We start from the raw sequence: 12,536 nt of genomic DNA on the forward strand, positions 1-12,536 counted from the left end.
TCATGAGTAGCTTGTTGTGTTTACTCCGCAGGAAAAGGTTTTGAAGGCCTCCACAATACTTTTTCTGCTCGTTGATTACTTTATTTTTCTTGCCACAGAATGCAAAATATTGAAAAGAAAAATAAGGTATGTGTTTGTGTGGCCTTGAGTGACAGAGGTTGGCGATGGGGGTTGCATCTGAAGAAAAGGATTGGCGTCAAGGTGACAGCTTGGAGATTGACAGGATGCTATTCTCCTCGGGAGCTGCGTCAGTCAACCTGTCAGCCCCTCTGTTCGTCCCCGTCTCAGTCCTCTTAATTTGGCCTTTTGTTGAGCGGTCACTGGGTTAGCTGCAACACTCCATGTGGCCGGTTTGATAAACTTCACAAAGAAAGGCACTGGGTGGGATGAACTCTTTGCACTATAATACGCCAATTTGAAGCCCCTTTGATGCCATTAATGACGAAAACGGCTTTGTCTCTAACGTTGTCAGTCCACACTCCCTCACCTTATTCTGGACTCTATTATGTTGCTGCTATCTCCTGAATGCCTGTGTGCAAGTTACAAGGCCCAGGTCTGGCCATTGTGTCTGTATGGAAATTTCTCTGTGTGTCAGTAGGGTTAAAGGGAGAGAAAAAAATGAGAACTTGCACCATTTCCACACACATTGTAAATCCTTTCCTATAGTGGTAGTCACAGGCTGGTGTGTTGAGAGGAGATAAGGCCCTAGGCTTACTGAAAAGAAACCCATTGTATTACCAAGCTCTTCTCTCCTCTCCTGTCTTATACGACGGCCCTGCTTGTATGGGCTGCCATTTAAGACATTGATGTTGGCCACAGCTCAGTGAAAAAGGAAAGAACTACATCTGACTTGATTAAAGGAGACACAAGACTAATGTTGAGTACCGTAGCTGTTAGCAATCATTTTGGAGAGGCAGCCCTGTCAGAAATTGTTACATGATATTGTTCATTAAATTATCTTTCACTATAGTTCTCGGAAGCAAGTCTTTTTTCTTTTAACTGTGTAAGCATTTTGTATTTTAAATATTTTTCAAATTTATTCTTTTAAACAATTGTCTGTCTGTGGTTTTAAATGTAGTTTGTGTTGCTTCGGTGTCTTTTGAATGTGTAATTATTTTAAATGTGTCTTTATTTTATTTTTATATTTTATTAAAATGTCTTTATTTTGCCCCAGGTCACCCTTGAAAAAAAGGTCTCGATTTCAATGGGTTCGTACCTGGTTAAATGAAGGTTGTAAATTATAGGATCTTTCCCTATCACCAAGAGAAAAGTAAACCATTACAAAAAGCACATTTCAATGGCTTTGCTCTGGAGTGGATTAGTACAGTATTCGCACGTTCTTAAATGAACTGTACCGAGCAGCACTACCCCCCAAAGCGGTCTATCCCACACAAGGAGGGGGAGCTACACCACAGGCGAAAACAGCAAAAACAAATATAAAGACAGAAACATTTTCAAATTCACAACAAAAGTAAAATAAAATATTTCCGGTAATGGAAACATCTATGTTGAACTTGAGCTGACATACTTAGCAAAACAAAGCTAGTGCACATGGGCCTCACCTGTTTCCAGTTTATCGACACACGCCATTTGTGCCAAAACAAACAAAATTATATCAATGCATCTAACATTAACCAAACTCGCTGAGTTACATAACGAGACATCAAAAGAAGGCCCTGGACTAGAAGGTCTATCTATCTATCTATCTATCTATCTACTGGAGCAGGAGCTGTGTTCCATTGCTGGAAGTAAGTCAGACCTGTTTCCAGTGCATGTTGGACTCCGCCAGGGCTGCCCTTTGTCACCGGTTCTGTTCATAGTTTTTATGGACAGAATTTCTAGGCGCAGTCAGGGGTCGGAGGGTGTCCGGTTTGGGGACCACAGGATCTCATCTCTGCTGTTTGCAGACGATGTTGTCCTGATGGCTCCATCAAACCCGGACCTGCAACATGCACTGGGACGGTTTGCAGCCGAGTGTGAAGCAGCTGGGATGAGAATCAGCACCTCCAAATCCGAGGCCATGGTTCTCGACCGGAAAAAGGTGGCTTGCCCTCCTCAGGTGGGTGGGGTGCCCTTGCTCCAAGTGGAGGAGTTCAAGTATTTCGGGGTTCACGAGTGAGGGAAGGATGGAGCGTGAGATCGACAGGCGGATCGCTGCATCGGACCGTTGTGGTAAAGTTGGAGCTGAGTCGAAAGACAAAGCTCTCAATTTACCGGTCAATCTACGTTCCTACCCTCACTAAGGTCATGAGCTTTGGGTAATGACTGAAAGGACAAGATCGTGGATACAAGCGGCCGAAATGAGTTTCCTCCGCCCTATCTCCCTTAGAGATAGGGTGAGGAGCTCAATCACACAGGAGGAGCTCGGAGTAGAGCCGCTGCTCCTCAGGACCCCCCTGGAGGAGTTGGAGAAAGTATTTGGGGAGAGTGAAATCTGGGAGTCCCTGCTTAGACACCTCCCCCCGTGACCCGGCCCCTGGATAAGTGGAAGAAGATGGATGGACATCAAGAGGCACAGAGAAGTGAAATAATTGCAGCAAAAGATGTTAATAAACTAGCTTTATAGCCATGGCATTACAGTTATATCTTGTGAATTCTTCTATAAGAACTATTATTACTAACACCCAGTAGCATCAAGTTATTATGTCCGTTGTAGCACATGACCCATGAGGATGTTTTCCTATGTTAACATCTTGAAAATATTGCTTTCAAGCCTCTCTGCAATGCAACGAACAAATATGAATGTGAGAGAATATGACGTGGTGTAACGGATCATTGACCCGCCCACTCAAGCACGCACTCACCAAGGCTGCTTTTACAAATTGCACCGCCAGACCCCTGACATTTTGTTTGTAATTGAGCAGCAAAGTGTTGTTTGTTGGAGTCTCTCAGACATGATGGGATTTCTGAATTTAATCCATAGAAATGCCCTTGACTTTCATGGTTGTTTGTGCCACATGACAACTCTAACAAGTGCACTACATAATAACAGTTTACTGCGGCCATGACATTCTGTAAAATTACTTGTGTACTTTACAAAAGGCTTTTATATAGAACCATGACATCACTTCATTGTGTGAAGTAAAACAAATGGATCGTTACCCTGGATAATGTGTTTAGACTCTCTTTAGTCTTTGTGAAAAAGGTTGAACAAATACACACATTTCAAGTGCTTTGCTTTTCTTATTAAATGAAACATATTCTTCAAAGTTCAGTACACATGAAAAATATGTGTTCACAACTTGGCGGAGTGCTAAACAAGAGCTTCCAAACTCTTAATTCATTACTGAGGTCAATTAAGTCATGTTCAAATTATTACAACTAAAATCATCCTCTCACATTTTGTTTGTATGTCATTCTCACACTTGTGACAAAGCACACCAGGTCCTATTTTCATGGGCATTTCCTCTGCCCACACCGCACAGGGCCAACACTGACCAACAGACTGACAAGGAAGTAGCACCTGATTAAATCAAGTGTTGACTCAAGAGCAGGATACGAGTGAGGGAAACGGACAGTAAAAGCCAGGTGAAAGCAGCCTAACATCACGTGTCACTGCTGGTGCATTTCCCTAGAGACAATATAAGTGTGAGAGCAGACAGTTGGTGTGCTGGAGCAGGAGATAGGGCGCGCAGGGGGATGAGCCACTGTATCAAGTGGTGAACATCTGTTCCTCATAGAAACCACAGGGCTGCTGCTGAGGAAATACAGAAGAGAACTGCTCTCTTTCCTCTGCCCACCGCGCTCCCTCTGGCTAACACACACCTTATTACCAGCCCTCCTACACACGTGCCATTGCCTTTCCATATTTAGCATTAGCTTCATTAGCTGATCCTGCTTCCTGTAGAACAGATGCCCTCTGTGACCTTTAGTTTTTACACACTTCAGTCAAGTTTATTCCATAACAAGTGAATCGAATCAAGATAATTTGCATTCATGCTTGAGAGACACTGTTTCAGAAATTAAGAAAGATCAGAACAATGTCACTCAAGGGCTAAAGAACAACAGAAGAAGTTTAGGTGGTCTAATAGCTTCTTTGTGGCGGTTGTAGGTGCCATTTCCAATGAAGTAACTATAGTTCATGTGAATGTCCTTATCCATGTAAAGTATATGTTACAGGACCACAGTTTCTGACATAAGCCACAAGCACCGTTAAACACTGTACAAGGGGTAAGAAAATCTGGGTCAGCTTTATCTGGTTTATCTATTCTAACATTCACATACACTGTATAACCAATAATTTTCATTATGACCAACAAAGATAAAACAATAAGATAAATAATCACCCATCAACGACTACTTCAGATTTATACCAGTGTCCGTGCTTATTTTCTCTCAATTTGGATTTTAGGCTAGTTTCGTTGTTGTGAAAGCCTGTACAGATTGATAAATGTGTAGAACGCAACTCAGAGTGCTACACCAATTTGGCAAGGTTAGTGTGTGTCACAGATTAAGAAAAAAGTAATCTGAGAACAAAGAAAAATGTATGAATCACAGTAAAACTTTACGTGGAGAAAACAATTAGAACCTGGTTAAAAGCTCTTAAAAGTTATCATGTCTCCTTTAAAAAATGTTTTGTACATAATCATGACATGAGTAGTAATTAAGTAAGTATAAATAATTGACAATAGTAAAGTTTTTTGTGGGGGCTTGTACACAATTTAGGAGGTAGAGTTTGAAACAAATGTTAGTCTTAAAGACAAAAAAGTTTGGGAATCACTGCTTTACACAGTAATAGCTATTGAAATACATTAGAATATAACATTACTTATTGTAAACTGACTGCAAAGTGAGTCTAGATGTATAACAGTATTTGATTCAAGTTACAATAACGTGTATGGAATGTTGTGAAGAATAGTCTATTCACAGCAATAAGGGATTAGGATTGGGTCCAAATTATGAAGTCTATGATATAGCAGACATGAGCCAGGCCTTTGTTAGGGATTCTCGCACCTTTTCCCTCAAAGACCCTTGATTTAGTCCTTGCTCTTGCATCTCTCTCATTGCCTTGGTGCCTCTATCTGGTCCCTCTGTGCGGCTGTGTGAGTGGGTGGCAGTTCCTTATTGTGAAGTGTCTGTACCAGTGTGGGTGTGTGCCCGCGTGTGTGTGTGTATGTGTGTGTGTGGATGCTGCGCTGGGCTGATAAGAGCCAGGCAGAAGAGCCAGCGTGCCGACATATTCTTGCCACTGTGGTTATCGGCCGTCGCAGCTGTGCCTGAGCTCTGCGACATCTGCTCCCTCACAGGAAGTCCCTGCTGAAACTCACCACGCTTCGCTCTCCCAAAGACACACACGTTCACAGCAGCTCCATAGAGTCTGCACACCCCGTCCCACTACACACCACGTACATCAGGTAAACTACTTGAGACAAAGAGTCGTGTTGACAATTGCCTCCAACACATTCTGATTCACCTCTTTGAGCATTTGTGTGAATACGTTCTTCGACTGGGTTTTATCACAGAATTACAGAGGGGATGCTTATGACTAAGCCTAATTATAGAGGCCTTATCACAGCAACGTTCACAAAGCTCATTACAGCCAAGAGACGGCAAGCTCTGCAGGTAATGCACTACATCGTGTATTAGGCCGCTCCCTGGCTTATAGACACTTTCTACATATTTAGAGGCTATAGAATTAGGCCTTTAATGTTTGCTCCTTAATGCATCTCCTTCTTCCCTTCAACCGTTCAATGATTTAAGCAGCAGTTTTTACCTAGAGGCCCTACTTTCAGTGCTTTAAGAATCAATTACATTTTTTCCGATTTGGCTTCTTTCCTGGAAGTCCTGGAAGTATCCCTTGTGTGTTTGGCAAAAAAAGAGTGCACTTTAAGTTATTTTTCTATTCACGTTAATTTAATTTTAATTTTTCATTGTGAGCAGATTGAACAAAACTGTCAGTAAATAAATAATTATTACTGCTGAAAAGTCAGTGGCGTTTTGCAATAGTGTTTTATTTTAAGACAATATGTGTATTTTTGTTTTTAATGGTACGGCAAGGTGCATGCTAATGAGTACCAGTATACATAATGTAGATGCTTTAAACACTGAACACACAAGTTTGATAATGTACCTTTAAATAATACTTAAAGACGATACTGTGTTTTGTTTTCCCCTCTTGTTTTTAGAATGACATATAAATCATTATTTCACATTTCGTGCTTTGAAAACCGTAATATTGATCTAAAATGGCATAGTAACAGAAACAGGTCGATCGACTGTTCAAACCTGCGTTGTCATAGTGGCAAATTCATATTTCCAAATAAATCCAAATATAATTCAACACAAGCTAATGGTGACGGAACACTGTTGTAACATACAAAATATGTCCCCTTCAAAAATGCTTTGACAGATTTGACAGACATGCCCATAACTCAAGGTTTACATGAAGCTGCATTGTTTCTGAAGTTGGCCTCTGTAACAATAAACTATTCTCGTAAAACCAAAACTGCAGTCCAGGGCCATACTATATCTCACCTTGAAAAAGTTCTCGTTACTGTTATAACAAGACAGTTGTTGCAGAAGAAACAAAGGAGCCTTAAATTGCCCTTATAACATGCTGCCGGTGGTAAGTCAACCAAACTGATTATCTGTCAATCACTCCGACTTAATGAGCAGAGCTGACAGCTGTGGGAGCTTCCATCACTCACCACAATGCCAAAAGACTTCAGAGGACAGCCCTTAAGGATACTCCGCTCCTACCTTCTCTGCATCTGTAGTAGGCTCCAGTACTCAGGGGCAGGTGCTGGGCTCTGTGTGTGCTGGCTCGGTCCCGGAGCTGTTTGTGGCTGATGAGTGTCACCGTGGGCACTCGCAGGGCAAACGGCGGAGAGGAGGGAGCCTTCTGCAGATGCTCCAGGTGCACCTCAGCTGACATGTTGTAGTTCGATCGTATTATCTATCAGGTGTACAATTTAATGAGGAAACTCTCTGTATATGTCCAAAATAAAAGTACACGCAAAGCCTGCGAGCATGTATCAAAGTTGTGCAAAGCCTCGAGGCATCGCTCAAATTGTTCTGGATAATCCTCTGGTTTCACCCTCTTAGCTGACTTCTGACCATTTCACCTGCATTACCACATTAGATGCACTAAAATATACACAAAAACACAAGCCTTTCCCTGTCTATCTGAATGCGAGGTGTGGCGTCTCTCCCCAGTGTATGCTGTGTGTGCGAGTGCATGTTAACGGCTGGTCAGTGTGTCTCATGCTCTGGCTGAGGGGCCGTGCTCTGATCTGTACCCTCCTCCTGCTCTGCTGCTCTCCGCTCACTCAAAGGAGAAGTGCGTCGTAGTAGCTGCAGCGAGTCCCCTGGGAGGCCTAGCTGCAGTGATATCAGACAGCAGAAGGACCTCAACCTCCATCTGGGCTTCCTCTGCCAGAAACCACAGGATCTGCAGCCCACATTTGTCCTGCTGGATGCTCTATTTAAGGCCATGTGTGCTTCTGCATATGTTCTGTGGACCTCGAGGTCCATTATAAAACTTTTCACTCCCCCAAATTCAGACTCATCTATGATCTGAAAGTATTTGAAGGCCTTGTAGTTTGTTCATTACACCACAGAGAAATCATTCACTAACAGAGAAATAAATAATGACACCTTATGGCTTAATTGAAACATACATTAAAGACGTTGTACCTGATTTTTACCTTCTTAAGTGTAAATATCAGCACAAAGAGTCTTTGCAGTGGTCCACATATTGCTCACATTTAATACATTCCGGGCATCCTAAACCGCAATAAGTTAAGCACCTTTCACAGGTCTCTGCAGCCAGAGTGAGTTTTGCCATCATGGTAAAGCTGTAAACAACTAGCATGCTAACAGAGCACTTCCTTCTTTGCTGAGAACAAAACACTCTATAATTAGATGCAAATAGCCCATAATGGTGGCAATTTCACCAGAATAGATTATTCTAAATATCTGTTCTGGGGAAAAGCATATTTTATTTAATTACATGAAAAAAAAAGTCTGGTACATCCCTTTTAATCATCTTATGAAGCTCAAAAACAAAAATCAAAACCATTGCAAATAATTCTCGTTGCATGTTGACCCCATTAGAACTAATTCATCTTTGTGCTCTGCCCCATACATGCGAAAAGACTCCTGTCAAACAAGTGACATCAATGTGGCCAAAATAAACCTTATAGAGTCACAACAGCTGAAAGTGCTCTCATGTGAAACTCTACCAACACTGTTGCTATCGCCTTCTTGACCCCTGACCCCTGAGCACTCATTAACCCCTAACCTAAATGAACTGTGCAGTCTGACAGCAGCCCTGCTCCACTGCACTGACTGTAGCGACCACATGCAGCCTCACTCACTCACAGTCAAACGCAGAGACACAGGGGGAGAAGTGAGAGGGGATGTAGCTCACAGATGTGCCAGGGCCTGGCTGAAACCACCTCACAGATGGTCAGGAGCTCAGAGGAAGTGAGACAAACTTCTGTTGGCTTTTCTAACTCACTGAGTGGAGGCGGACAGAGAAGTGACTACTGAACTCAAGTCCACACACTTCAACGTCAGAGGCTTTTATCAGAAAAGAAACAACAGGATTTCCCTACTATGTAATTCTCCCCCCCATATGCATGCAAGTTTACAGTAACAGAAGGCTATTTTTCTGCCTCCATTTCTGACAGTAATAATATATGTTTATAAGTGTCAATATTTATATATATAAATTGAATATCTTTAAGTAATACATCGGTTACATCAGCAATAATAGTTTTTGTGAATGCCTCCGGCTCAACATGCAGAGGCAAGAAGCCCCAGTAACTTTAAGCCGGTGGATTGCTGTCTCAGGAGAACGGGCTGTGTATTTTGCTACATTTAAGATTTTTACAGAGAAAACGTCTGAGAGAGTTTTCAATGAAGAGCCAAGCAAAGTGTTGTGGTGAGTGCTAGTCCTGAAAAGCTTTAAGTGTCCGGACTAAAAAAAAACATTGCCAGGAACAACTTGAAAACATACTCTTGAGTCTCTATAATTGATTTATTTCAAATATTGTTCCACACAGTTGCATGTTATTGTAAGAGTATAGAACATGTACAGACAGACATTAATGATACACTTTATATCACATATTAATTCTACATTTAATATCCCGACATGCCAATGCACTCAAAGGACATCAACATGCACAGGTTTCCTCTGCATGTACCTGTAATAGGGTCCTGGCTCAGCCCCCTCCCCTCGGATCTTGGCAGGTTAAAATGGGTTTTGGGGGAAGAGGAAGATAATGATTCTCCCATAATCACCAGGGGCCAGCTCTGGTTGTGGAAGGTGCTATCACAGAGGCAACCCAGTGGTACCTTCTCCCCTGAGATAAGGTCAAGGCCATGGTGGGACGGGTGCAGAGGAGGGAGCAGGGCAGCGAGGACGTTCCGAGCCCTCCCTTATCTCCCCCCAGCGGCTGCAGGCTCTGGCTCCAGATGCGTCGGGCCAGAGCATCCGTGTCAGAGAGATCCCTCTATCAGCGACACACAGGCACCCCTCACCAAATACAGGCCCGCAGGAGGACACATCAGGGCTTCATTACCTCTTTAAAACTACAATCAGCATGCAGAAGCAAACATCCACTGCTTTAATGTGGCACAAACTTGGAGGAATAGGTCAGTTTGTAACATAAAGTTCAAGTCACAACTTTGGTTGTTGTTGATTAATCTGGTCTGATTTAACAGTTAAAGCTGGCATACCTGATTTTCTAAAATGTGAAAAGAGGAAGTAGGAATTTCAATCCAAAACTAAACATGTTCCTCATAAGACCTGTGCGTGCCACATAGCTGGTATTCACAAGCATGACGTGCACTGTTTTAGAACAGCTTTTTTGGAAAAGCTGTGTGATCCACCACTGCTTACAACACGCTCTTAACCCAAAACTTGCATTTGCAATATTAAGGCCTTTATTCAAGGTTTATAATGAATAATGAATTTTAAAAATGCAAACAGTGTACATTGTGTAATTTTGTCACAAAGTTCTACTTTTGAGACAACGAAAATGCAACTTTTGAAGCTGTAAAAGTTGCATTGTTTTCCTTAATAAATTCATCAAATCATATTTGGAATTCTGACACTATATCTACCATAGTACAGGAAGCAAACCCCATAATTTAATTATTGCACCACTAATTTGTGTAAAAGGGGAGTAATCCTGGTTTTGGTGCATTGTTGGCTGTCTTGAATCCCTTCAGAGCCATGGTTACAGCGTACATGAGTCACCCATCGTCTTCAACAGAATGTGGTTGAAGATAAAGGAATAGAGTTATGAAGACTCAGTATCACTGTGAGACAGACGTTGGTAACTCTTCACCTTGTACAGTAGCAGTCGGGCATGTGAGAGTCAGATGTTGGCGTCTGGTGAGAGCCGACCATATGGTGTTGGTGTGGCTTCTTGTCTGCTTCCAGTGACACCTGGACACCACTAACAACATGAACCTTTCAACTCAAAAGCACACACTTATAGCACATATTATTGCTGTCAGATGTAAAGTTTAAATATTTTATTTTACATTTTTTTATGCAGAAACTCAGTAATGCCATGAATCCACTTTTAAAAAATGTTTGTCTGGTTCCTCTGTTGCCTCATTTGGAGTTATATTACCAACATGAGTCATTCTGAAGGATAAGGCAAGGACATCTGCTACTACAGAAGTCTAACAATATGGCATTGTTTGGGCGCTGACAAATAAAATATGCTTCAAGTCCCCCAAAAAATAGTTTCTCTCAAGTCCTAGAATTGAAGAAATTGCAACACACTTATTTTAATTCTTTGGCAGTATAATATATGTGAAGAGAATTTAAGTCCAAAATCTTGAACAGATATATTGTCAAAGCAGCCCTTGGTCAAAATGAGACCGCTGTACTGTCTGCATCTAATTATAAAGTGTGTGATCATCTAAGAATCAGAAAGTACACTTGTTGTTATCTTTATTATGAAGGTAAAACTCTGGCCTCTGAAAGATGTGAAGCGCACTGATAAACTCAATATTTACAACGCTTGCAATGTATTAGGAAAGTGAAACAGTGCTGCAAATGAACTAGTTCTAGTTTTTACATTTTCAAGATGGTAAAACTATTTGAATATATGGACAAACGATGACGGCGGAAAGTGGATTCAAGGATTTCTTTGTCTTTGTAATTGTAACCACATTATAAATCTCCAAAGTGAGAAACCCCAGCAGATCCCTCACAATAGTGCCATCCTGTATGATCTTATATATTAATGGCGCGTCGTCCCTTATTGGTTTAAAGAGCAGATGAATACGCCCGTGGAGGCCTGTTCACCTCCGCTGTGGCGTCTTCACACTCCACACCTGTTCAGCACCGGCGGCATCAGAAAACCTCCAGATCTTAACAGAACTCTATAAGTTAAACCGTCCCCATCTGTCACAGTCCAACTCCACACATGCACTGCCTTTCTCATCCTCGTACAGCAGCACACTTGGCACGCGTTCAAGAACTGTCAGAGCGCACCTGCTAAATGAAGCTCGTTCTCATAAAGCACAAGTATAAAGTACACGTACAGTAAATACACACAAGTGAACATGCTGTGTACGTGTGTACGTGCACTCTCACAGTCTGGTTTATACTCAGAGTCACATAAACAATGTATATTTTAACAGTAGCACTCGTGACCTCATCAATCATCAATCCAGTGTGAATATGTGTCTTTGTTCAAATAATAATTGATTACACATTATTTCGTACAGTGAAATAGTTGTATGATGGCAGGAATGTACTTTTATTTTTTGTCTTTGGGGGAAAATGTATAACTTTAAAGGTTTCCTATGTAGCATTTATTCTATGGGGGGAGGAGTCCACCATCTTCTTGTTAGTGAATTTGTTAGAATAGTTTTTCTCGGTAATAGGTATATTTGGACATTATTCGAAAAATAATAACACTTGACATGCAAAAAGACCGAAAAGGTGTTTAGGCTGAAGCTTATGCTTATTAGGTGTGAAGTTAAGTGTGAAACCATAATTCATATAAAGCAAAAGGAAACTGTACAATGACAAACACAGCATACAATATCGTCACCAACTAAGACTGTGTAGTAATACATTTAAACTTCTTTGTAAAGTGGAAGGGAGTGTTCCAGAGATGTACTCCTTTAAGAAATGTCATAATATTTGTTTTACATTTCCTTTTACATCTTCTTTAAGTTAGTATTTGCTATTTCTAATTTTGAACACAATTTTGTAGTGATTTTTACAGACGATTGTTTTTTATCCTAAGCATTATCTTCAGTGTGGGTATATAGCTTGACAATATCATAGAATTTCAATATTTGTCTCCATGGAGATGTTGTTGCCATGCTTGAAATGTTCCACAGTATAGCATTGACCCTTGTTATCGTTTATTTTCCTTTATTTTTTGGCTAATGAATTAATTAAAAATGAATTGGAAAAACATGTACCGATATTCTTATAGTGAGTGGGCTTGCCTCTCCACAGATCTTACCTATTCCTCTGTCTGGTGGCGCCACTTGCTTGTCTCATAAAGAAAGATACATTCCATATTGTAGGACATTTCAGGCAACGCAAC

At 41.3% G+C, this 12,536-nt stretch overlaps 1 protein-coding gene across 1 annotated transcript in view; it reads right to left on the reverse strand.

Annotated features, from left to right (window-relative positions):
- cbfa2t3 (CBFA2/RUNX1 partner transcriptional co-repressor 3) overlaps positions 1 to 7,124 on the reverse strand; it is a 40,575-nt gene extending 33,451 nt beyond the window's left edge. The window contains exon 1 of the mRNA XM_072465878.1: positions 6,700 to 7,124. Coding sequence (XP_072321979.1) covers positions 6,700 to 6,874 — 175 coding nt within the window. The 5' untranslated portion in view covers positions 6,875 to 7,124. The remainder of the gene's footprint in view (positions 1 to 6,699) is intronic.
- Positions 7,125 to 12,536: the final 5,412 nt, after the last annotated feature.

Source organism: Eucyclogobius newberryi, unplaced genomic scaffold (assembly GCF_026437365.1).
Source record: "Eucyclogobius newberryi isolate DKJ021-1_F unplaced genomic scaffold, fEucNew1.0.hap1 SCAF_5, whole genome shotgun sequence".
In the NCBI taxonomy this organism is placed as follows: Eukaryota; Metazoa; Chordata; class Actinopteri; order Gobiiformes; family Gobiidae; genus Eucyclogobius; species Eucyclogobius newberryi.